The 26,907-nt window shown below is 42.2% G+C and overlaps 1 protein-coding gene across 1 annotated transcript in view; it reads left to right on the top strand.

Annotated features, from left to right (window-relative positions):
* The window catches only part of LOC146651454 (inactive dipeptidyl peptidase 10-like), a 155,919-nt gene that overhangs the window by 118,168 nt on the left and 10,844 nt on the right, over nucleotides 1-26,907 (top strand). The window contains exons 9-22 of the mRNA XM_085384551.1: nucleotides 471-625; nucleotides 3,842-3,939; nucleotides 4,026-4,149; nucleotides 4,244-4,282; nucleotides 5,383-5,490; nucleotides 5,936-6,027; nucleotides 6,100-6,147; nucleotides 12,279-12,400; nucleotides 18,643-18,690; nucleotides 20,061-20,162; nucleotides 25,839-25,908; nucleotides 26,195-26,389; nucleotides 26,468-26,522; nucleotides 26,627-26,726. Coding sequence (XP_085240677.1) covers nucleotides 471-625; nucleotides 3,842-3,939; nucleotides 4,026-4,149; nucleotides 4,244-4,282; nucleotides 5,383-5,490; nucleotides 5,936-6,027; nucleotides 6,100-6,147; nucleotides 12,279-12,400; nucleotides 18,643-18,690; nucleotides 20,061-20,162; nucleotides 25,839-25,908; nucleotides 26,195-26,389; nucleotides 26,468-26,522; nucleotides 26,627-26,726 — 1,356 coding nt within the window. The remainder of the gene's footprint in view (nucleotides 1-470; nucleotides 626-3,841; nucleotides 3,940-4,025; nucleotides 4,150-4,243; nucleotides 4,283-5,382; nucleotides 5,491-5,935; nucleotides 6,028-6,099; nucleotides 6,148-12,278; nucleotides 12,401-18,642; nucleotides 18,691-20,060; nucleotides 20,163-25,838; nucleotides 25,909-26,194; nucleotides 26,390-26,467; nucleotides 26,523-26,626; nucleotides 26,727-26,907) is intronic.

Here is a 26,907-nt window from a genome sequence, read left to right as displayed (position 1 = left end):
AAGCCACACATGCGTGTGCATGTCTGTGAAGATCAGGTGACCACTGGAGTCAGGCAACACACCCCAGGACAGCCACTGGTGGATCATGACATAATCTTTTACAAAAATAAGCTTCTTTTCATATACAGACTTCAACTGCCCAAAGATCAGGACCAGAATGAGTGTTTTATTGTAGCAGATCTTGGATACAGTTACAGTTTAAGTTCAAACCAACCTGATAGGACTATTATCTGTGCGTTTTATTATTTGAGTTTGTTTTATTGTAAATGCATCCAAATAAATGCAAATAATATTTTTTATTTTTATGCAGTAAAACTGTACTTTGTTTAAAGTCTCACCACTTTTCATTTAATTTTAAAAAGTTGATGTAAAAATCTGAGTATTGTGTACATTGCATTTAAAAAAATAACTCATTAAACTTCCATTTCTTTTGACTTGGGCTTTCAGATTGTTTTGGTTTGTCTTTGCAGAGATGGTACTGCACACTCAGGTGGCCCACTGGTGGTCACCAGACGGCTCCAGATTGGCTTACCTCACCATCAACGACTCCCTGGTCCCTACAATGTTCCTCCCCCGTTTCACAGGCTCCCTTTACCCTAGAGGGAAAGAGTATCCTTATCCAAAGGTGGGACTCATAAAAGTCAAGCTTAAACTGTGTTTAATTATAAAATTAAAGGTAGTAAAAACCTGACATCACTGCTCTGATGCTAGGCTCAGATGTGCTGTTCCACCCAGAATAACCTGCATTTAGAGTAGTTGGTCCTGTATAACCAGCTGAATCCACTATAACCTGAAAAGAGGATAGTGTTCTTTTTTATTGCAGCTATATTGTATCAAACCGGTGCGATCAGTAATACAACTACTGGCTCTCTCCTTAAGCTGATCCATAAAGGTTAGCGAATCCTTTTGTTGTTTAATTCATGCTAGCGCTGCCTTGCTCCCTTTGAAGAGGGATGGCTGCAGGAATCTGTGGCACTGGGAGGGAAACAAGCATGATACGCTTCAGCAAGGCAAGTTAACACACCTCCCATCTCTTGATGTGGATGTTTAGCGTATCAAATGCCTTTTAGATGGGAGATTGGTTGAGGAAAACTGTCAGAATGAGGGTCATAAGGTGGAGGGCAACCTCATTTGTTGGTTTAGACCTGACCACAGATGGGGAGGAATGGAAGGAAGATGTGTTGTTAATGAAGCACTGCTCCTGATCTTAGAATTGCCCATCCAGTGAATAAAAAAAAACCTACATTGACATTTTGTTGCTTACACCCTTGAGAGAGGTCAGAGTTGAGATATTATGGGACTAAATGAAGCAGAGATTTAATTGCTTTCTCATTCATTTTGTCTTTGGGAGCAGTGATGCTGCTCGGCAGTCTGACAGTTATACCTCTGGGCCAGTCACTCTGGGATACATTTGTGTGGGTGTCTCCTCTGTGAGTGAATACATGGTAAAAAGCACACCCCAGTGGGAGTCTTTTATGGACACATTATTAATAGTGACAAACTGTTCCACACTGCACCCTGGCCTATGCTAGATTTTCCTGACCAGCCTCAATGTGTGAACAACAAGGCCAGAGATGCACATTGGAAATGCAGTATTAAAGTCGTCTCAAGAATTGTATCATAACTCAGTCCACAATCGATGATATTGCTATGGTTTGTTTTTATAGGCAAATAATTTAAGAGAAAAATGAGCCATTAACCAGCCTATGTGGTCGGTTGGATTTTGGGAGTGTAAGTTTCTGTACAAACAGGTCATTTGAGCTGAAAGCTAAGCAGCTCACCATAAAAATGTTTGCATTTATGTGTTGTTTTTAATATTCATCATCTCATTTTATCATGTTAGCATGCTTAAATTTGATAATTACATTGATAGTAGATAGCACAGTCCCACTCCTGACTTAATGAATCATTAGTCAGAACTCCTTAGCATCATATTTGAACAAATCCAAAGTATAAGTTTTTAATGTGCATGGTTAAAGTTGTGATCAGGCAGATTTTAACTGAAGCCACACTTTTTCTGAACACAGCTGAGCAGTTGTGGTGCTCAGAGTATTAAAGCGAATCTCCTAAATGGGATATAAAATTGCAGTTTGACAGAGGGGATTTTTGTGAGTGCTTTAACAGTTTAGAGGTAGACGTTGTATGTTTAAAGGTAAACCAGCATTGGTACAGTTGCATATGCAAATTTTGCTAAAAGCATGGTTTGCTAATGGTTTCACTGCTAAAGGAACAAATAAAGTAGGTATCTAAAGAAATGTATATTGGTCGTTAACAGCTGCAAACAGATTAACAAGTGAAATTAATGTAACAAATATGATAGGATACAGTTCACTACTGTGAGAAATTGGCAACCAGTACAGACTGAGAGGTCCCTATGAGAGGAAGGGCTAAGCTACACCCACCTTCCAACTTGATATTTTATGGCCGGAATAGCCGGGGTGTTTGTACGGCGAATCCAAAAGCAGAAAAGGGAAAGACGGAACTGAATCAAACTGAACACGTACATGGGAAACATGAAACTGAGCAGTAGAAATAAAACTCTGTGACATGACTTGACGTGGAGACAACAGACAACCCAACAAAGAACAGAGGGAGATAGAGGACTTAAATACACAGAAGGGTAATGAAGGAAGCAGAAACAGCTGGGGAGACACACTGAACATGGAAACACTAGACCTTTTCAAATGAAAACAGGAAACATAGAGAGACACAGACATGACAACCAAACTTGACAATAGGACGTGGAACACACAGACATGAATTACATGACAGACTCGGGGAACCGAAAGGAACACAGGGAGAAGGACATGGGCAACAGATAAGGGAGACAAGAGGGAGAGGGAAACACAAGGGGAACCTGCATAGACAAGGAGCTCACACATGACAAACAGGAAAAGACTCATGAAGGCTAAGACATAGATGAAACATAGACTACAATACCACTCAACTAAACCCTAACTAAATAACAACACAAGTTTGCATTCATGCAGGTAACATAAGAAAATCAAAAATACAAAATAAACTCAAAACGTTGGGTCACAGACCCAGCCCCTGACAGGATAAGTGCTTAAAAAATGTATGGATGCACGGACGGATGGATGGTTAAAATGGTTAACTATGACTTAGAATTGCTAAACACAAAATTATAACAAGGCCACCTCAGCTAAAAACATTAAAGTTGTTGTTGAGGGTTTGGGGTTCTGGCTGAAGGGACCTTAAGATAAAAGACAGTTGGTAATCATCTCTCAATATTTTGATTATCACTGGTTACATAAACTACAAAGTAGTAAGTTACTGGGTTACAGTAGTAGAAAGTATATAAAAAACATTACTCTTGCTAGTTTTCAGATGTGCTTATTTCATCAAATTACTGCTCTATCATGTCTTACCTTTATGTGTCAAATGTGATCAACAGAACAGGATGGAGTTTTCCCCCCCAAAAAATGTATCTTCACAAGAAAAGAAAGTGAAGGATTGGAGAAGACATGAATTACGACAAATTACTGTCATCTTTGTGATGTGTTGCTTTGTATTTTTGAGATTTCCTTTGTCATATAGACTAATGAGCTCCATTTTTGAAGGATGCTTAAGTGAAGGGAAACAACTGACATGCCCAAGGGGCTGCACAGTACGCAGCACAGTTTGTTGTCTACCTTTTTAATATTCTCATTGTATTCCCTTGTGAAGTCCTATTGGCATAAATGAAAGCACATAAAAATAGCAAACAATTACTCAGTGTTGACTCCGATCCCTTCGTTGTGTGCAGTGTATTGTGGGTTTTTACATCAGATTTGATTAGGATCCTGAATATAATGATAAAGTTATGGTGTGTTCACTTTAGATGTGCCAAATCAATCCGTCTGTCAGACTCTATGTTGTCACTCTGGATGGCAGCGCTCTCACAACTGAACTGAAACCTCCTGACAGTTTTGAGAAAAGGTATGACTTAACCCGTTTATGGGACGTAACACTAAAATTTTGATGATTCGGGCTTGTTTTAGACACCATTTGCTTGTCTTCCCTAGTGAGTTTTACATTACCATGGTGAAGTGGGTGACAAAAGAGAGACTGAGCGTACGCTGGGTGAATCGAGCTCAAAACATGTCTATTCTTTCACTGTGTGATGTAACACAAGACATCTGTACAAAGGTTAGAAACCTAATTATCATCGATAATTCCTTAATCTTCAAAAACATAGTAAATATATACAGGTTTTATAACCTTATTTATCTTTTCAATTCAGAAACATGTGATGACATCGGACAAGTGGCTGGATCGTCAGGTGAGCACTTTAGTCAGTGACATCCTAAATAGTTTTTTTCTTCATTTATTTTTTTGTAAGAAATGCTTTTAAGATACTACTTACTTTTAATTTAATGTTATGGGACACATATATTTTAATTCTATATATAGCTGATTATATATTATATATCTATACATATATCAGCTAACAATGCTTTGTATTTAGCTTGCAAAGATTAGAGGCATTTTCTCCACCCAGTAACGAGTGATAACCTCATTCATTTCCCTTAGATTGAGAGCCTCAGCAGAAAACTAACAGTTGCTCTTTCTGACCTGTAGCTGTGAACTAGTTTTTCTTAGCTTCTAGGTGGTTCTTTAAAATATGAAGTAGAGCTCTTTAGCATGCTCTGTAGCTGCTGACAGATAAGTATAATCATTACTTGTCACCCTATCAAATACTTCCACAATGTAAAGGTTGGGCTGTTATCTTGCTAGCTGACCTTGCTGACATCACTGTAGGAGTGGAGACATTCCACTTGTACAGAAACTAGATTTTCTGTTCCCCTCTTTTGTCACAACAAAAGTTAACCTTTTAACAGTGAGACATTGCTCATTTGAATAAACAGTAAAAGAAAGTAATAAATACCTGATCTTATTGCACTGCACTGATCTTACTTAGGACCTCCAAACTAGTGACTGCAGATGGCTGCTCCTCTCCAGGCCTGGTTCTGCTGAAGGTTTCTTCCTGTGAAAGGGAGTTTTTCCTTCCCACTGTTGCCAGAACACTTGTCCATAGGGCTTTATCTGATTCTTGGACTTTTCTCTGTATTACTGAAGGGTGTTTACCTTACAATATAAAGCTCCTTCAGGTAACTGTTGTTGTGAATTGGTGCTATATAAATAAATAAACAAAGTGAATGGAAATATGGCAGATCAATTGGGATGCAAAAATGATAAGGTGGCTATAATGACCGATTCTCTTATAATCATTTTTTGTAAGACGACAAAAAATGACAGCATTAGAAGGAAACCTTCTAATGCTGTCATTCTATTTGAAATTAAACTAATGAAAGTGAAATGATGCTCCAGTTATTTTCTTCGTAATGATATCATACATTTTTTGTTTATTTTTTTTCCTAGAGGGAGGAGCCAGTGTTTTCCAAGGACTGCACAACATTATTCATCACCATGCCCTTGAAGCACGGTGGCAGCGGGACATTCAACCATATCACTATGATCTCCAACCAAGTAAAACTTTTAATGAAATGAATACATTTACTCAGGTGTTTTCAGTTTCCAGTTAAAAGCTTTATGTTGGTGTGCTTGTTTATTTTTGTTCCCTTATCTGTCATGCCCACAGGAAAGGGCTTACAATTATTCATGCAGTTCATATGATTCCATTTTGAAGTCTCATCATTTTAAATTACATCCTAACTGCATTTCCTGAAACACCAGATACTAAAGAATACATTTACTTGAAAAAATTAAGCACAGTGTTTTATGGTAGTTCCACTGGAAGCAATGGATACTGTGTGCCAGATTAATGCATCTTCCTGCAGAGATAATAAGCAAAGTCTGAGATTGAATAAAAGGGTTAGGTAGTAACGTTAACACCTTTAGGTACACAGAGTGCAATAGAAGTCATGCTAACATAGTTTCTCTGTTTTGTTGTGTTCTTTCTTACTTTTCTCAGTCTGACAGTCAAGAAGTAAACATGCGGCACCTGACCTCAGGAAGCTGGGAAGTCTCTCAAATTCTGGCCTATGACGAGGGCACAAACTCTGTGTAAGCATAAGTTACTGACACTAAGATTTACACTATGATAATTCTTTGCAGCTGATTAAGTTTGTCTTTCAGTTATTACCTGAGTACAGAGACAGGAGCTACTCAACATCACTTGTACAGGTACCTCAGCAATTACTCAGTTTTCGCATGAAGACACAATCACACATGAAGCAACTATATGATGTTGTGGAAATACCTTTAATTGGTTTCTTACTAAAACTTAGTTTACAAAATTCTAAGCAGATTAGTTAAGACACAGGCAATGACATCACCCACTGGTTTTTGAACTCTGTGATAAGACTTCATGATAACTTTCAGCAAACGTGAAGCCATTCTTTCATTAAAAGAAAAAACAAAACTGAAGCACAGTCTTGTTGGATCGGCCTTTGTACAATTAACCAAAAACTATTGCATCGGACACCAGGCAGGTTAAATCTAGTGGAAATCTTTTGGATGCCATGTTACCTATGCAAAACCAAAACTGGCATTTTTCACTGTGGCTTGCATATGGATTAAAGAAATAAAAGTCCACATGCTGAGGTGATAGCGCTAGACAACACCAAAGCACCTGCAAATATCCGGTCATCCAATAAGTATCAGCAATGCAATGGAGACAGGTCTGTAGATACAGTACAGGTGATGAGTTTTGGTTATACTTCAAATTAAAGTCAGAATGGATCTTAGGTACTTTGAGTGCAGTATTATTGTTGGTGTCAACTAGGCTATTTTGTGTATTTCTGAAGAAAAAAAAAAAAAGATTTCCTGGGATTTCTACCACAACAGTTAGGCCTAAAGGAGTTTAGTGAGCCTGCTGGCACAAATATACAGGGAGCAGAAGATCCAAAATAGGAATGTTGCGTCTATAAGAGGTTGAAGGAGAATGGCCAGACTCGTTGGAACTGACAGAAAAGCTACTAGGCTACAGAAGCCTTTGGATGTCATATTATTACCTGTTACTACTGTGATGAGCAAAAAAGCAGTTCAAACTGAACAACACATCCAAAGTTGAGGTTAAAGGCCTACAACAGCAAAAGATCATGTTATCTTTCACTCTTGTCAGCTACGAACAGAAATGTGAAGCTCAAGTGGACAGCTTTAGAGTGAAAACTGTAACCTGGTGTCACAGTCTGGCGAGAGCAGACTGTATGTATTGTGAAGAGTGGACCCAAAATGCAGACACCAAGGAACTTGGATCAAGACTTGAGTATCAACAAAAAGCGAGCCGTTTAATGAGGCTGGCAGAAAAGGTACAAATAAAGGGCAAGGCAAACAGAAATAAAACTAACATTAACCTAAACAAACAACATGGAAAAACCTGGACATGAAACCTAGAAACATGGCATGGAGAACCTGGCGTGAACAACAGACGACCTGACAATCACACACTGAAAACAGAGGACTTAAATACACAGGAGGTGATTAGGGGAAGTGGAGACACATGAGGAAACAGCTGGCACACATGAACATAATGACGTCACAGTGGGAGTGTAAAACTGAACATGAACACAGAACACCAGACCTCTTCACAATAAAACAGGAAACATAATGAGACATAGACATGACAACCCGAACTTGACAACGTAAGACACAGACATGAAACGCATGAAGAGCAGGGGAGATTTAACATGGTTGGAAACACGAGGGGAAAATAACTAGAAACACTTAGGCATAATAATACAAACTTGATAACAAATGACACGCAGCATGAAACACGAAGGTTGAGGGGAAACTTAAATACAGGGGAAGAAAACACAAGGAGTCTAATAACCAAATGAACTTAGATAACCTAATGAACAAAATAAACTCAAACTTAAAACGCTGGGTCAAAAGACCCAGGATCATGACAGAGCCCCCCCTTCAAGGGCGGATTCCAGACGACCAAAACCATGAACAAGGAAAAGAAGCAGCAAGAAAACAAACACGAAACAAAAACAACACAACCCACCCAGGGCGGGCGGTGGGGGCCCAGGATGGAGGGCCAGAAACAAAACAAAGAAACCGAAGCACTCAGTCCAAACACAAGGGCTTAAGAGTCCGAGACCCTGTTTCAGGAGGGCGACCATGATCTTGGCAGAAAAGGAGTTCATGGCACAGTAGTTCAGGTGGCCGACCTGGAGGCCGATGGCACAGTAATCCATAGTTCAAGGGTTCAGGGGGCCGGCCATGTGGAAGGCGGCAGTGGAGAAGCAAGCATGGCTGGCCACACTCGGGAGGCTTGGCTGGCGGCCGGCGGTGACGTGGACGAGACCTGTCGGGTGGCTTGGCTGGCGGCCGGCGGCAGTGTGGATGTGGACGAGACCTGTCGGGTGGCTTGGCTGGCGGGACGAGCAGAGGCGTGGCGTCGACCACTGGCTGGGTCGTGGCAGGACCAGGCGAGGCAGGACCAGATAATGGCGCTGCAGGCGATGGCGTGGAGGGATGCTGGACTGGCTTGGCTGAACCTCCAGCTGGCGCAACAGGACCAGGCGAGGCTGAAGGCCCTGAGGCTGGACCAGGCGAGGCTGAAGGCCCTGAGGCTGGACCAGGCGAGGCTGAAGGCCCTGAGGCTGGACCAGGCGAGGCTGAAGGCCCTGAGGCTGGACCAGGCGAGGCTGAAGGCCCTGAGGCTGGACCAGGCGAGGCTGAAGGCCCTGAGGCTGGACCAGGCGAGGCTGAAGGCCCTGAGGCTGGACCAGGCGAGGCTGAAGGCCCTGAGGCTGGACCAGGCGAGGCTGAAGGCCCTGAGGCTGGACCAGGCGAGGCTGAAGGCCCTGAGGCTGGACCAGGCGAGGCTGAAGGCCCTGAGGCTGGACCAGGCGAGGCTGAAGGCCCTGAGGCTGGACCAGGCGAGGCTGAAGGCCCTGAGGCTGGACCAGGCGAGGCTGAAGGCCCTGAGGCTGGACCAGGCGAGGCTGAAGGCCCTGAGGCTGGACCAGGCGAGGCTGAAGGCCCTGAGGCTGGACCAGGCGAGGCTGAAGGCCCTGAGGCTGGACCAGACGATGACGAGGCGTGAGGCTGGACCAGACGATGACGAGGCGTGAGGCTGGACCAGACGATGACGAGGCGTGAGGCTGGACCAGGCGATGACGAGGCGTGAGGCTGGACCAGGCGATGACGAGGCGTGAGGCTGGACCAGACGATGACGAGGCGTGAGGCTGGACCAGGCGATGACGAGGCGTGAGGCTGGACCAGGCGAGGCTGAAGACTCTGACGAAGCTGGACCAGACGATGACGAGGCGTGAGGCTGGACGGGCTCCTCGGGCCCTCCAGCTGACGAGGTAGGTTGCTTTTCAAGTTGCAGCAACACACAGTCTATAGTGGGTGAAATGAGTTTGTATGAGTTCTCAGACTGAGGCGTGGCAGAAGCACAGGCAGAGGCCGGACCAGGCGTAGCAGAAGCACAGGCAGAGGCCGGACCAGGCGAGGACGAAGACTCTGAGGCTGATGCCGGAGCCGGACCAGGTGGAGCAGGAGCAGCTGATGCAGAAGCCGGACCAGGCGAGGACGAAGGCTCTGAGGCTGCGGCTGACGAAGCACAGGCGGGAGCTGCGGCTGACGAAGCACAGGCGGGAGCTGCGGCTGACGAAGCACAGGCGGGAGCTGCGGCTGACGAAGCACAGGCGGGAGCTGCGGCTGACGAAGCACAGGCGGGAGCTGCGGCTGACGAAGCACAGGCGGGAGCTGCGGCTGACGAAGCACAGGCGGGAGCTGCGGCTGACGAAGCACAGGCGGGAGCTGCGGCTGACGAAGCACAGGCGGGAGCTGCGGCTGACGAAGCACAGGCGGGAGCTGGTCTTAGCGTAGCAGAGGCAGAACCAGGTGACAGTGAGGCAGCCACAGGTGGTGAAGCAGAAGGTGGCCAGACGGGCTCCTCGGGCCCGCCAGCAGACGTGGCGTGAGGCTGGACGGGCTCCTCGGGCCCGCCAGCTGACGTGGCGTGAGGCTGGACGGGCTCCTCGGGCCCGCCAGCTGACGTGGCGTGAGGCTGGACGGGCTCCTCGGGCCCGCCAGCTGACGTGGCGTGAGGCTGGACGGGCTCCTCGGGCCCGCCAGCTGACGCTGAAATAGGCTGCACAAACTCCAACTCAGCCCCTGGCTCCAACGTGGCCTGGATCTCGGTCCCACAGTGGCTTAGCTGAGCCTCATGGCTAGCACTTCCAGTGCAAAATGTCCTATAATTTGGCTTCTTGGAAGCAAAGTTCATAGCATGATCAATACACTGGGATGCTAGGTAGTTGTGCAGAGGGATAAGATATTCCGTGGAAGACTTGGCTGGTGATTTTTCAGTCTTAGTCATTTCATAAACATGCCCATGAACCTTTAAGGCAGTGTTTGTTCCAATATTGTCCTTAGAAAAAACGCGTGGATTCAGAATACAATCACCCACCTCATGTTGCTGTGAGCCGTGGTGACGACCTGGACGCCGCCTCCTCCTGGAAGCGGTGGTTGTGGAGGCCGGCGCCGCTACAGCTGAGGTGAATGTAGCACTGGAAGCAGCCACCGGTTGAGGTGAGGGAAACGCAGCACTTCTCTGCTGCAGTGGCGACATGGACATGGAGACAGGTGAGAGACTGAATAAGCCGACTCTTACTCCTGTAGCCGGTGAAGGAAGAGCTGCATCACCGCAGGGCTGGTGTGATTCAGCCTGCACACTGGGCACCTGCTCAGACGATGATGGTGAGGCAGAGGAGATCGTGGCTGTAGCAAACTTCTTTAAATCTGCAGGCAGGCAGTCCATAAAACCTGGGTTAGCCGTGGCTATCCGGGTCAACTGAGCCCGAATAGCCTCCTTCTCCTCCCCCTGCTTCCCTGCACAGGAGATAATCCAAAGTCCACGAAGCTGTGTAACACGAATCTTGAATTCAAAAAAGTCACTGAAATAAATGTCCGCTGGGTCCAGCATGGTCAGGTCGTTCTGTCACAGTCTGGCGAGAGCAGACTGTATGTATTGTGAAGAGTGGACCCAAAATGCAGACACCAAGGAACTTGGATCAAGACTTGAGTATCAACAAAAAGCGAGCCGTTTAATGAGGCTGGCAGAAAAGGTACAAATAAAGGGCAAGGCAAACAGAAATAAAACTAACATTAACCTAAACTGGGAGAACTAAACAAACAACATGGAAAAACCTGGACATGAAACCTAGAAACATGGCATGGAGAACATGGCGTGAACAACAGACGACCTGACAATCACACACTGAAAACAGAGGACTTAAATACACAGGAGGTGATTAGGGGAAGTGGAGACACATGAGGAAACAGCTGGCACACATGAACATAATGACGTCACAGTGGGAGAGTAAAACTGAACATGATGAACACAGAACACCAGACCTCTTCACAATAAAACAGGAAACATAATGAGACATAGACATGACAACCCGAACTTGACAACGTAAGACACAGACATGAAACGCATGAAGAGCAGGGGAGATTTAACATGGTTGGAAACACGAGGGGAAAATAATAACTAGAAACACTTAGGCATAATAATACAAACTTGATAACAAATGACACGCAGCATGAAACACGAAGGTTGAGGGGAAACTTAAATACAGGGGAAGAAAACACAAGGAGTCTAATAACCAAATGAACTTAGATAACCTAATGAACAAAATAAACTCAAACTTAAAACGCTGGGTCAAAAGACCCAGGATCATGACACCTGGTCTGATGATTTCTGCTGGACCGCAGATGGTGTGTCAGTATCAAACAGCATGAATCCATGAACCAAACATGATCGGTGTCAACAGTCCAGGCAGCATCAGAATAGTGATCCTTATAAAGTGTTTGGTGAATGCACAGATAGGAAAGTGTAGCTTTTTCATCCTCCGCATCAAACCAAAAATGATGCAACATTTTCTTTTATATTTTGGCACACAAATCTCTAAAATTCTAGTTGATTCACTGTTATGAAAGCATGGCAGTAGCACTAATCTAGCTTTGTGATGAATAGATTTTATTCTGCACTCTGGGGGTCCATAAACTATTGTAGAACAGGACAGAGCAGTGAGATAATGATTTATAAGCTAGTGAATAATATCAGTGTAAGAAACATGATGAAAATATGTCATTTCTCTTTGTGTGTAAGAATTTGATGTCATACATTAAAACAGTTGAATGAAAGTCCATTTCAAATTACCATGTCTTACTTTTCCTCATTTTATCTTTTGTCTGCAGCTAAATAGACTGATTACAACTCAGAAAATATAAATCATCTATACTAGACTTGTTTTGTTCTCACTCAGCTATATGTTGTTCTCTTTAAACAGGGTCTCCAGTGTGGATCCGTTTCATAAAGAATGCCTAACCTGCTCCCTTTTCAAATCAACATGCTCCTACCATGATGCTGTGCTCAGTCCCACCTATCAGCATGTTCTTCTCAACTGCAGAGGTATCGCATGTAGCAATAACACCATAACCAAGTGCTTTATATCAAGGTTACGATATCTGAGCAGCTGAATCTGTGTGACTTTACAATGTATCTTTACTGTTCTTCTAGTTGCCATTTTGGCTCCAAAGTGGGGGAAAAATAAAGTTTAGTTTTCCTGAAATTTCTTTTATGCTCTTAGGGGGTAATGAAAAGAAAAGGTTTACAAAAAATGATATGATATGAAAGATGAAATAATGTGGATAGAGGCTTCAGTAAAGGCGAAGGTGACTGGACAGTCACAATGAGCACTACTATTAATGCATATTTCTCATTCCATAGGACATACACCTCATTATTTCACATTATGCGCACAAACCAAGAGCATGAAAAAAAAGCTACACTTCAACTTAACTAAAATATTGAGAGGTGGTTAAAGTGGGACAGAACTGTTCACAATGGCGTTCCAGCACCTTCAGTTAACAATATTACTGGTCAGTGACTTAATTTTTTTATATGTTGCAGACTGTCAGCATGGAGATACCTGATTTTTAATAAGAAAATAATGAAATCTAGGCTCAACAAGTATTGCAAATATCTTAGGGTGACCATATTTTGATTTCCAAAAAAGAGGACACTTAGCTCAGTCATGAAGAACTTGCTTAAAGAAACATATTAAACATATTTAAAAGAAGCCTTCTCTGTGCGGTTAATGAATTATGAAATAAAATATGTCATATAGGCTTTTACAAGTCAACAAGTGCAAAAAAAACCCCACTTAAAAACCTCTGGAATTAATAATGGTACAGAAATAATGCCTCATCTGCATAAGAAAAAATAACAGTACTGGGTCGCTATGAAGGCTTGATTGGGACAAAAAAATTGACCAGTGCATTTTGACTAGAGACCGGCCCACCAGGTATTATAGACAAAGCCATAAAGACTGTCTTGTTGGTATATGTATGATTTCTATACATTTTACATCAGATAAAAACTTTGGTTGTAAGATTCAGGAAATTATTTATTAAAAGCGAGACATTTTAAATGAGAAAAAGAAAGAAAAGTATTTCTTTGAGCCCCCCTTTCCCTGTTAATGCCCTACCTGGCCCCCCTGGCAAAACTTTGCTAGACCCGTCCCTCCACAGTTACCAGCTGTCAGCTACATAGAAAAGGATCCTGGTGTTATTTGCCTCTCAGAAACAGTTAATAACTTCCCTTCAACTCATTCGTGTCACCTTAAAGGTAAACCTGTTTCTCCATCACCTGTTCAGCTCTGATGATTCATTAAGGGCATCTCCTGGTTTCATCTTCATGTTTCCTTCTCACCACTTATCCAAACTGATATCATATCACTATCAGTAACATTATAGCACCGGCCCAGCTGTATAGAAACTCTGTCGTGCTAGTTAGTACGCAGTACGAGTTATTGTAACTGACTATAAAAAGTCAGCACAACAAAAATAAACTCCACCTAAACTTGGTTTATATCTGACCCAGATAGACTGCAGGTCATAACTTCTTACCTGAAGTTTAGTTCACCCGACACTCGGCCGCCTCGAGTCTCTCCTCCTCCTGTCTCCCCTTTCCCTCATCCGTCTGCTGGCCTCTGTGGAAGCTACGACATAGACACCACCAAACAACCGAGTTATTTTTACACATCTGCAAACATCTGGCCAATCCACCACCTTTCATTGTTTATACCGTTACAAAAACAACAACAACAACAAAACCATTGGCCCGTAAAAAAAAAAATCACCATCAGCAAATGCCCGGTATGCCCGATGGCCAGTCCAGCTATGGTCGGTAGGAGGGAAATTTCTTTTGCAGTTCGTCTGAAAAGATGCACTTGCGCTTTGGGGTCTTTTAAACATCATTAGGCACGTTGATGCGCGCTGTTAGTCCCGTCTGTGAGCGCAGAACAAGCGCCCACAAAACAGCAGTTCGGGGATGACGTCTCACACATGGGTCCTCTGTCGGAATATAGGAAAAGGAAATTTTTATCAATCTCGAAAATCCCCCCGGACGCCCCGGACAGAACGTGAAAAGTGGACATGTCCGGGGAAAAGAAGACAGTTGGTCACCCTAAAATATCTACCAATTCTTACATTTCTCTAGCAAAAACTTCTCATGACAATCTGTGCAGTCTAAGTAGCTTGGAAAGGAAGTGACTGGACGGGACTGAAGCAAGATGTGAGTGGGGGTTGAGGCACTTGGGAATGGATCTCAGAAACGCATTGTAGGTGGCAGACACTTGGTGTCTTAAGCCATACCCTCTATCCAAAGATCATTGTTCATAGTGGACATGGGTTCTTACACTTCTCTTTCAAACCATCTGTCTTCTCAGTCCAAAATGTGAACATTGGGATCTTTGAAAAAAGTGACCTTTATCCTTTAGATGCACATGAACAGCTGAGTCTTATCCTGTCAAGGTGGCTTTTCTATGTTGTGCCATGTATTTATGGAGTGGATGTTAGGTTTCTCCCATGTAGAGGTCTGAGCACTCCCCACTGCACTTCACAGCATACACTATGTGGCTTAGCTTGTGTTTGGGACCTTTGTCCTTGGGATGAAGCAGCTTTTGTCTTAACCTCCACTAAGGTTTAAATACCTGGGACTCTCTCTCTAGTTTAAGAACTGAAGAGGCTTCTCGAATGAGAGGGGAAACATCTTCAACTTAAAGAAGTCCAGGGGAAACTTAAAGAAGCCCAGTATCTCAAGCTCCTTAGGAAACACTGATCTGAATGACGGAGAATCTGTACAGAGACAAGCTATGCAGTTTGTCACAAAATGTGTCTGCTAGCGAAATGTGTGAAGCAGGCTGTGATGTTTATGGGCAATGTTACTGTGTATGTCAAGGGTAGCAGAAATTTATATTTAAGGTAATGATGCTAGTTAGATGCACCAAATTCTACCTTTAACACTAGCATCCCCAGGCTTCTACCTTTCTACCTATAAAACCCGGAGAGCAGTCAAATGGTGGAAGTGGAAGCTAAATTGGCTAGTCATTCATATGTATATTAGGCTGTTAAGTAGGAATTCTGGAGGGAGGGGAGTGGGGGTGAGTGATTGAGGGGGTGGGGGAGCTGCTAAAAGCGGTGAGCTTCCTTTTGTGTTTCATCTTGATGCATTCTCAATCATCCAGGGAAACAAATCTCCAAAAGTCACCAACTTGGAGTGTTTCAGTTTGCCATCTTGGGGAGAAATCAACACACATGGGTGTATGTCCTTTGTTGCTGACATTTATTGATAAAAACAGTACAAAAAACCAACCATTTGTACACATATTTACAAATAATTCAACATTGTCAGCAATCACTCACAATCCTGGCACTGCCATGGTACCTGTAGTCTGCATTTACCACATGTGTATCTTTTGCAGTGAACACATCGCACAGTGGCCTGATTTTTCTTGCATTTGTGTTTGACCTGACACGTGGCTCTTTTTCCAGGGCTAGGTGTGGAGGGTTCTGCCCGAAGCAACTGATCTTTTCTTGCCTTCTTCGCAGCTACATGAGAGTGAGCCAACTCTGTTGCAAGCGCCACCAGGAAGTCCACCCGTCTTTCCTTCGTCCCGGTGCATGCTTGATACAGCACATGTGCATTCAGTGCTGCCATGTCAATCATGTTATAAAACACGGCGACTGGCCAGCGCCGTGTTCCTTTGCGGACAGTGTACTCCCGAACCATCTGGTCCATCACATCCACGCCACACTTTGTTTTGTTGTAAAGGGTGACAGTGTTTGGCTTCCTTTTGGTGGTGTTATCAGTCTGAACCACGCTGTGCATGCTGCTAAGAATATAGACTGTCTTCTTCCGTTTGGCCGCATACGCCGTCAGCGTGGCAGCAGAGGTTGAAAACACCTAAGAAATAAGATAAATTGTTATTTTCATAGCCCTTTTACACACAATGAAACACATAAACATAGAACCACAAAAGACCTGCAACATACCTGAGTGGTGAATACATTGCGATCTGTCTGTCTAGTGGATTGAGGAATTTCCCTGCGAATCCTGTTGACTGTGCCGAGGATGGTGGTTTTCCGTATAAGAAGTTTTTGTGCCAGTGAAAGCGATGTGAAAAAATTGTCCGTGGTAACATTTCTGCCCTTGTCTAGGAATGGTTCCATCAGCCTCATTACTACATTTTCAGCAAGTCTCTCCCCAGTGGGACGACTGGGGTCCTTGCCAAGATATGGGAAGACATTGCAAATGTACTTGGATTTTAGGTCGCAAGCCACCCAAAACTTGATCCCAAACTTGTCAGGTTTACTTGCAATATACTGCAGGAAACAGCACCGAGTCTTTGATGGGAAAAGCTGTTCATCAATGGTGATATGTAGACCAGGGTTGTAGCACGTGATGCAGTTGGTGACAAATGATCCCCACACACTGGAAATTGCAGCAAACTTGTCAGTCTTTGCTCGATCACAGCGGGTGGACTTGTCATCAAAGCGTAGGTGTTGCATGATGTTTTGGAAGCGGTTTCGTGCCATAATTCCAATTATCTGTGGGTTTCCCAGGTTTGCTGACCAGCAGTCATTTAGAGATGGAACCCTGGTAACCCCCCGCAAGATGACAATTGCAATAAATGCCATTAGTTCAGGGAGGTCCATGAACCAATGAACATGCTCCATGCACCACTCAGCAGGCCATTTGTAAATATGTGTACAAATGGTTGGTTTTTTGTACTGTTTTTATCAATAAATCTCAGCAACAAAGGACATACACCCATGTGTGTTGATTTCTCCCTAAGATGGCAAACTGAAACACTCCAAGTTGGTGACTTTTGGAGATTTGTTTCCCTGGATGATTGAGAATGCATCAAGATGAAACACAAAAGGAAGCTCACCGCTTTTAGCAGCTCCCCCACCCCCTCAATCACTCACCCCCACTCCCCTCCCTCCAGAATTCCTAGGTAACGACCTAATATACATATGAATGACTCCAGCATTTGACTGACTGCTCTCCGGCTTTTAAAGGTAGAAACGCAAAATGATGACTCCGCGGGGGTCTAAGGTAGAAAACCAAAATGACTGCTCTCCGGGGGTTTTAATACTAGCTTTATGATGTCATAAAGACATCATAAATGCTTATATCCTCAGAGAGCAGTGAATTTTGGAGTAGAAGCACAGGTCAACCTGTGCACAAAGAAATCTACTGGAGTTTAACAAATTATTATGTTACTAAGTATATATCTAAATATTTATTTTCCCCATGCTGCTCTGCTACACCTCATCTTAGGGTTCCCCAACCTGCCAAATCCTACTTTAATCCCTGGTCATGAGGCTCTATGGATGCATCTGACAACCAGCGTGATTGGCTCACATCTTTCCATTTTGGACCATTGGTTGGATTTTCTAAGGCAGATGCAGGACATCTGTCATCGTTGCATTGCATCTTTAGAATTCTCCCATAGATTTTTGCTCAGCACTAATTGAATGGTTTGTCACTCTACTATACCATTTCTGGAGGGAGTCCATGGAGAAGACAAATAAACCAGTTTCCTGACCAAAGTTATGTTTGATTGAGTGTTCAGTGCACAATCTCTTGTGATAACCTAAATTATGTTTGAATTATCCTTAAGATAATTAAGTTATTATCATGGACTGGGGCAGAGAGCGGACCCAGATGCAGGAGTCAGCAGACAAATTAAACTTAAAATCACAGCTTTTGTCTCACTGTTAAAGAAGGCAAAGAAAACAAAAGAAAAAACAAATATGGAGCTGCAGGGTAGGAAGTACAAGCCAAACCAGACTGACAGAGACTACGCACAACATGAGGAAGGATGTGACAAAGAACAAAGGGAGACAGCCAATATGTACACAGAAAGATATTAGGCAGAGTGGACACACCTGGAAGTGCAGCTGAACAAAATCTAAGTGACAAGTTGGGTACAGGGGCAAGAGTGGGAAGACATAAGGTAAATAAACATGGAGACATAACTGACTTCCAGAGATACAGAAATAAGACTAGGACAGACTAGACACCAAAAGGAACTAGCAAAAATCCAACTAGACACCAAGAACTAGAAACAGAGATAACAAAACTCATTAGGTTCACAATGCTGGGTCAAAGACCCAGGGACCATGACAGTTATAGGAGTAAAAGAAAATGCCATTGAGGCCTATTTTTATATCTATATCTCATTTGCTATTCTATCATTCTTTCTAGTGTTCACTTTCTTCTTTCTTTCCAATGTCCTTCTAAGGAAAATACAACATTGAGAATAAAACACAGAACTAACTAATATTTAAACATTTCTACAGGACCTGGAATACCCCAAACAACTCTCCACAAACTACATGATATGAACAGTAAGTTTTCCTGCACAGATACACTTAAACAAATCTACTATTTAGACTTTCACTCATTACATTTATATGGGAGCCCAGATTGATTTTTTCCACTGTCAGTACACTTTGCCTGTCTGAAAAGTGCATTAATTGGTCAGCACACGTTTGCAGATTAAGTCTGTGAGACTAAGTCATTAAATCATCATTCAGCAGGTTTACGTAATCCTATAAAATGGGCATGAAGATGCAATTAGGTGAAGCATTAAGTGCTTGAAATTTTGTTGAGTATATATCAGAGGCACTCAGAACAGCCTCTGGGGAATGATCAACTTCTTCCGCTACTACAGATTTCCAGATTGAGAGTTGGTATTATCATTTCACATTTTTATGTAGTGGAACATTTGTCCAAAGTGCACTGTTCAAAGTGCACAGAAATTAATACAACTTGTTAAATTACTTGGACCTCAAAGTGTGAATGAATCATGTATTCAGGACAATCACTCCAACTGTCATTGTGATGTCATAGCTTTGCAACTTCGAAAAAGACTCAGTACTAAGCAGAATCTTAGAAACTGTAGAAAATTTATGTCAAACAGATTTATCTAAAGTGAGTGTGTCATGAAATGATGTAGATATGCCATGAAAAGAAGTTGTTTTGTATCCTCAGATCCTTAGTATTTTTATATAACTTCTAAAAGCCTTTTTACTTTACGTTTTTACCAGATAGCATGACAGCAAACTTCAACTACTGACTCAAATACGAACACAGGCAGATTAAGAAATATTCAATAATGTATGCTGACAGTAGAAAGTTCTACATGAAACTGGCAGGATCAATTCAAGAAGCAATAAAAAAAAAAGAGAATCATCTTTTTCCAAGACGTCACAGCTCTAAGACATCACAACAACACGATTGGTCAGTTGCATGTGTGGGGACAACAACCATATGTTACTTAAGAGTGCAGAATCTGGAATAAAGATGAAATAAAGGTTATTGTAATGTTTAAAACTGTAATTTTGACAGACAGACTCAAGGATTGTCTGTCTGCTGATATTATGTCAAAAATTATTCTTTACTAAGCTGACAGAGTGGTCACAATTAGATGTCAGGAAAGAAAATGTGTTTGTTTCAGTGTATTTAGAAACACTGTAAGATTAGATAAACAACAACATTCTTCATCTAAACACATGAAAGGAACAGGAGGACATATTGTTGATTTTCTTGTTCTTGGTATAATTATAAGTGTCAATAAGATTTTAAATGAGGTACTCTTGATGTGTTCAGTTTCTTTTTCCTAGTAATTAGCAGACACACACAAGCTTTCTTTAATAGATGTTATATTTGTTGCTTTCTTGTAAGTAATAGTAATTCTTCTTGTGCTGTCATCCAGCAGAGCACAAGATTCTGGAAAATAACAGAGAATTAAAAAATGCACTGATAAACAGGACAATACCCAAGTGGGAAAGAAGAACTGTACAAATCAACAACTTTGGTAAGAAACTTTATTCCTCTCTAATGATGTGCAAAAGTTGTGATTTGTAATAACGATTTGTTCAGATTCATCTTTGAGCTTTTGTTTGGTTTTTCATTGTCTGTGTATGCATGAGTAGACATTTCTTATCACCACTCCACTCTAACATTTTCTCCCATGACGATTAATGAGTAATAACAACACTTGGAAAAACAAATTTCTTCTTCTGCTCCATCCAAGTTCAGGAAACTCAGTTGTCTGACACTGAAGAGGTAGGGTAACTGTAACTTGTTTCCTTAACAGCATGTAAAGCAATAACTGAGATAGTTTCCAGCAAATTACATCCCCATGAGCTCAGTAGTTAAGATCTTTTTAGGATAAACATACCAGAGTGAACAGGTGCAGAACTTTGTTTGGTGATTATGAAACAGCCCTGAAATCATAAGCACAGCCCTATATTGTATCAATTAGAAGGGACGGCTCACCATATGGCTCCCTCTCTCTAGTCTGTGTTCACTATTAGAGGCAACATGATACATATTTAAGGACTTCTGAGCGGAGTCAGATGGGAATCCTGTCATCGTAAAAAAGCTAAACAGAAATAAAATCACAGGCTTACTTTTCACATAAACCGCTTCTTCTTTCTCAGGGATGAGAGAATAAGGAAGAATGGGAACAGAAAATCTGAATACCTTATCAAAAATAAACACAATGTAAATTTGCATAAAAAATATTTTCTGTCTCATGTGCTGTCATACAAATGATATTACCTAAAATATAACTGCACCAGAATTTGAAAACGTATTATATTACTTGTGTCTCCCATCACAAATTACCATCTTATTTAAGTGAAGAGGTTTGTGTACTCTAGTGAGCTATGTTCATGGCGGCAATTTGCCCATGCTAGAGTCTTCCAAGGCAAATTGTTTGTAAGTGAAGAGCCAAACTAAGTGTAATCCGGTTGTTCAGTGATGACGCGACGAATCCTAAAGTAGTCTGCGTTTAATATGGCTTTTGTGTTGTTAACATGTTTAATGTTATGTATTTTCTTCTATTTGATCTCAAAAAGCTCCTAAAACAGTCAGTGATCACTGTTGACCTCCCTCGGCTTTTATTACCGCTAATCATTTATTTAAGCTCAGTTTTTAAAACCTTAGGATGTAACTACAGCCCAGCCCATGCAGCAGTATATGAATGACTAACCTCGTATTGTGGATGGATTATCTCAGTTGTTCTCCTGGCTGAAGTTTGGTCCTTTTACAGTATCCTGCCATGCGATTACATTTGTTCCTGACCACCGAGAACACTCACGTTAACTTTTATCGAGTGGAAAAAAAGTTAGCTTGTTTATATTATGCTAACATAGCTGTGTCGCTAGCGGTCACGTAGCACATCATTATATACCAGCTAGCCCAACTTCAGTAACCCTACAAACGTCACTGCTTTTTAGTTTTCTGTCTTCATTTATGCTGGAAGTGATAACAGAGCTGTGCGTTTTAATTTGTTTCCAAAATCCCGCAGTCAGGACATGCTATATTGTATTTAGATAGAAGCTAGCGAGCTAATTCCCTGCTAACTTCTAACTCCGTTAAATGTCATAAATTCCGTTTTCATGGATGCCTGGATGTTAAACTCAATTGTTACACCTGGTAGAGCAGAACGCTGATCATTTTATTAAAGATGAAAGACTTTAGACAGCTTTTCAACTCTCAGTAATGCCATAGTGATCGTTTGATATATGGACCTGCAGCGGAGTTTAGGTCCAGACACTGATAGTGACGTCAAACTGAACAACCGGATTCAGGAAGAGGTATGGTAAAGGATTGGGGGCCCCACAATGGAGCCAGTCCCAGGGGAGGAGCTCAAGCTGGTGGTTGGGCCTTAGCCCATGGGGCCAGGCTCAGCCCATATGAGCCACAAGGGCCAGCCTTCTTGTGGCCCTACTACCTGAAGGAGGTGCCAGAATGCTGTACAATACTTCCCACCCACAATGTATATATACTGTATATAGTGGAAGTTGAACTGATGGCATAGCTTCCCACTGGAAGGAATAGTTCTAGGATCTCCTCAAGCCCACCAATATGCCTGTCTGTAGTGGAGCCAGTCTGAGGGTGATTGTTCTCCACTTCAAGAATTTGAGTGAGTTGAGGTAGTTTGGAAATCAGACAGGGATGTCTCTTCGATCCCTCCAAGGTCAGGTGTTCCACACATGCTCCAATGTGAGGAGGCCTGAAATGCTTGGAATTTTTTGGCTTGGGAATTCTATTGATGAATGGATGGATAACTGGCCTGCAAAGTGGCAAAAGAAGAATTTATTCGTTATTTACATAAAAGTTCCGATTCTTATGAGTATTTTTGGCAATTCCTTGCCATCAAAATATTCCTAAGTCTCTATTTTTGTGATTGTCTTCTACAAATGTTAACTAAAATGTTCACCATCAGAGGACAATGTATTACCAGACTATCTTAGTTAGACTTGTAGTCAAGACCGCCTAAACCAAGACAATACCAAGACCAGAGGGTTTCGAGACCAAGACAAGACCAATACTAAGACCTAGACAGACCGAGTCAAGACGAAGACCGAGACCGAGACAAGACCAATACTAAGACCTAGACACACCGAGTCAAGACGAAGGCCGAGACAAAAAAAAAGTCTTTAAACTTCAGCCAGATGCTGCTTCGTTTATGGGTGTCGGGCATATTTATGTGTTTTTGCGATGCACTCACACAGCCTTCCTCACCGCTGTCTACTGTCTCACTGACTTACAGAGAGCACAGACGCACGCTCCACTTGACTGTCGCGTCTCTCACCCTCTCTGTTTTTCACATAATGATATTATCCTATATCCTCGCATGTGATTGGCCACAATATGGAGGGATTGGAGCATAGCTGAGCCACTGTGTGAGAGCTGAGCAGCGAAAGGAAATTAAGTGAGGAGCCGGCTCTCGTTCAATGGGAGTTGACTCTTCTGATTCACTACAAAGCACTCTCTAAGCACGGCTCTTAGAGCTGATGTTTTTGCGCATGACACATTATCGAACGTTACGTTGTGTGTCATGGATACTGTTGACTCCAAATCTCCCAACCACTATGTCGATCTGAGGCAAGTCCAAGACAAGACCGAGGGATCCGAGACCAAGACAAGAACAAGACAAGACCAAGACCACGTAAATGTGGTCTCAAGACCGGTCTCGAGACATCCAACTCTAATCTTAGTGTAGTTGCCCAATTGTGCAGTAGGAACAAAAAAAGTGTACTGTTTTGCCTGAAACTTGTCAAACATGTTAACAGTGTCTGTCAAATTAGAGAATTAGTGATGGATGATACATGACTCGCATCAGTAGCGTTTTTGATACGGGCGACACGGTCGGTTGCCCGGGGCGGCATCGTGGTGGGGGGCGGCATCACGGGCATCGGCAAAAAAAAATAATTTTGCTCGTACTCATGGTGCCCCGACGTCAGCCAGCACATTTTGTGAATGGCATAGGCACCGATCGGCTTTCTATCGCACATTTGCTGGGAGTAAGGGCGCCCTCCATTTGCGAGGTACTTACAGCACAGGGAGGAGAGGGCGGGGCGGCGGGGGATTCACTGACTGGCTGGAGCAGCATCTAATAACCAACTCGCAAAATAAAACAAAATAAAAACAAACCAACAAACACAAAAACACCAGACATTATGACACAGAGTTATAATTTGCACCAATGTTTTTTCGAAATTCTGTATGCGAAAAGTGAGCGCGAGAGAGTAAAAACATACATGATTTACTCATGAAAGTGGCCACTTTCTCATTACTTTCATATATTTTTTTAGTAAGTATACAAAACATACAAGTTTCATTATATAATTTTTCAAGGGATCTTATATGTGCTTTTCATACAAGTTTCATACAAGACAGATAAAAACTTTATAAGATTTATATATATCTTTTCCATATGGGCACATTCACACACTACATAGAAATACACCCTAGACAAAGCGAATCTGTGAACTAACGTATAGGTCTATTAGGTTATGTTGTGGTGATTGCTTCAGGATACATGACCTGCCATTGGATAATGGCAGGTCATGTATCCTGAAACAATCAGAATCATGTATCCTGAAACAATCAGAATCATGTATCCTGAAACAATCAGAATCATAATCAGAATACTTTATTAATCCCTAAGGAAATGATGTGGGTTACAGTTGCTCCAAGAAGAAATGGTAAAAATAGCAACAGTAACAGACTAAACTCCAAACAATCCATTATATTACAGATTTTACACAATTAAGAAATAGCACTAATATATGCAGATCACTCAATTATAGATAGAGGGAGTGTTCACCCGGGTCGCCAAACAGGCTGGGACCGCCACTGACTCGCATCACAAAACGGCAAGCATTACCAAATAACAGCTTTTGTCCTCCTAAATTGGGAAGAAATGTGATGTATTTAGCTTCTTAGTCAGCATTGGCACTCAATCATTTACACTCCAAGAGCTGTTTCCAAAAGTATTACTGAACTCCTGTTTTTCTTCTTTTGCTCTTGTTTTGTTTGCATCCTAGCATGGTTTATTCTATTGGTGCATTATTCTCTTGGTGATGGTGGTGATAAGGGTCAATTATCAGGTGTTTTAGCTGTTGCTTGCTGTCCAATTAATAAGTATAGGTGCCTTCTCTGCCTCCCCGTCATATTTTATCTTCCTCTGATGTTCAATTTAGGATACTACAATGAAGAGCTACACCATCTTGCTTGGGCTGGTTCCTTCTTCCTTCCTTCTGTTTACATATATGTGTAAAATCCATAATAAATATGTCCCCAGACTCGGAACATAATTTGGAAATAAGGGTGATTACAGGAGACCCCTTGTACCCTGCCCACCACCTATTTGACCCACTGCCCTCTGGTTGGCACCTCAGGTCATTCAGTCCCCACACCTCAGGTTTTATAAACAGCTTCTTTCCCTGGGCCATTCGGACTGGTAACAAACACTACCACCCCCACACACTACACCTGCCCACCCACTCTACTAATCTGAGCCATGGTCTGAGTAACCCTGATCACTCAGGCCATTCACACACAGACTCTATTCAAACCAAGTCCTTTGCACTATTTACAAGCACTTTATTCTCCAGTGTGTGCATTTTGTCTTGTTTTACATATCTTCCTTTAGTTTGTATATTTTTCTGCTGTTTGTTATTTATTCCTGCTGTCTTGGCGCTTATATTTTATTTCTGATCGGTTGGCATGGAGCACCCACAATTTTGTTGTACATGTACAATACCAATAAAAGACTATTCTATTCTATTTTAATCTATTGTATTCTATTTATCAAATTAAACTTTGATGACCTCATCACACATTATGATATTATATAGAAAAAAGAGAAAACTTCCATGCACTGAGGTGACTCAAGTCACGCGGTCTTTGATTGTCAACTGAATTAAATGGTACCATTTAAAGGATGTACTAAAGCTAAAATGAATGTAAATCTTTTCAAATACCAGCTTTGTGCTACCTGCCTTGACCTCTAAAGTCTCAGTTCTTCTCCCATTTCTTTTATTAACCAAAAAATGATGTGTTGACCTTGCAGCGCACAGAGCTTTGATGTAGTCTGAGGGATAGATGTACATGCATTGCATATAAAAATTTATTCTGAATCTTCACCAAAATCTCCTCTGGACTGAATGCTGAACACTGATTTATTTTGCAGCACTTCGCCTGGAGTTAATCGTCCCGATAGCTTTGGATGAAGCGAAGGAGTACCCACTTTTACTTGTCCTGTACGTAACTTTGTTTTAACAACTTTGAGAATGCCTCATTGTCGGCCTTACTGCTTCAGTTGAAGTGTTAAGAACTGTAGAGTGAGTTTATACAGTGACTACAGTGAAATCCCAACCTAAAGATAGGGACCGCCCTCCTCTCCAGAAGAGTATAAGAGTAATGTTTTAGAGGCCATTAGGTGTTTAAAACATAATGGTTGTTGTTATTATTTCTTCAATTTTTGTAGTTTATTTTGCATCCTTTCATGAAAACTTTGGCGCTCTAAACTCTTTTTGCCTTCCAAAGTGACAGCACCCCTGGTGGTCAGGCTGTGAGTGACCGTTTTTCCCTGAGCTGGGACTCTGTTCTGGTCAGTTCCAATGATGTCATTGTGGCCCATCTGGATGGGCGGGGCAGTGGCTGCCAGGGTCAGAGGATCTTACACGAGGTTTTCCAGAGACTGGGAACTGTTGACGTTCACGATCAGCTCACAGCACTCGAGTATGTATTGGTACAGATAATATTTACATACAAACTACGTACAAAATGACATTTAGTTAATGTTCTTTTAATTTTCAGGCATCTGGTAAAGCTGCCCTATATTGATGCCAACAGAGTTGGAGTTTATGGAAAGGTAACAGCCTCTTTAACTGAAATTAAAACACGCATAAAAATTAGCAATTTATTTATTTATTTAATTCTTTTTTCACAAAAACATTGTTTTCTATATTTTTTTAGGCATATGGAGGCTTCTTGTCCACACTCCTGGTCCTTTCCCACAGCTCTGTGTTAAGGTGTGGCATTGCTGTCACTCCTATAACAAACTGGAGATTGTATGGTAAGCTTATTCAAGACTTTACAATAATATTGTCACTAGTTATAGTTATGACTTACGAATACCACGTTAAATGAAAAATTCAAGTTATGAAGGCACTGAAGGGCAATATTTCTGCCCGTGTTTTGCCCATGTTACGAAATCCGCTGGCTGTGATTGGCTGAGCCCACAATGCCTACAATGC

Source organism: Rhamphochromis longiceps, linkage group LG16, assembly GCF_057381845.1.
Source record: "Rhamphochromis longiceps isolate RC_006_pf linkage group LG16, R_longiceps_female_GT1.1, whole genome shotgun sequence".
Taxonomy (NCBI): Eukaryota; Metazoa; Chordata; class Actinopteri; order Cichliformes; family Cichlidae; genus Rhamphochromis; species Rhamphochromis longiceps.
The sequence above is the reverse complement of the archived record's forward strand: the minus strand, read 5'-3'. Positions and strand labels throughout refer to the sequence as shown.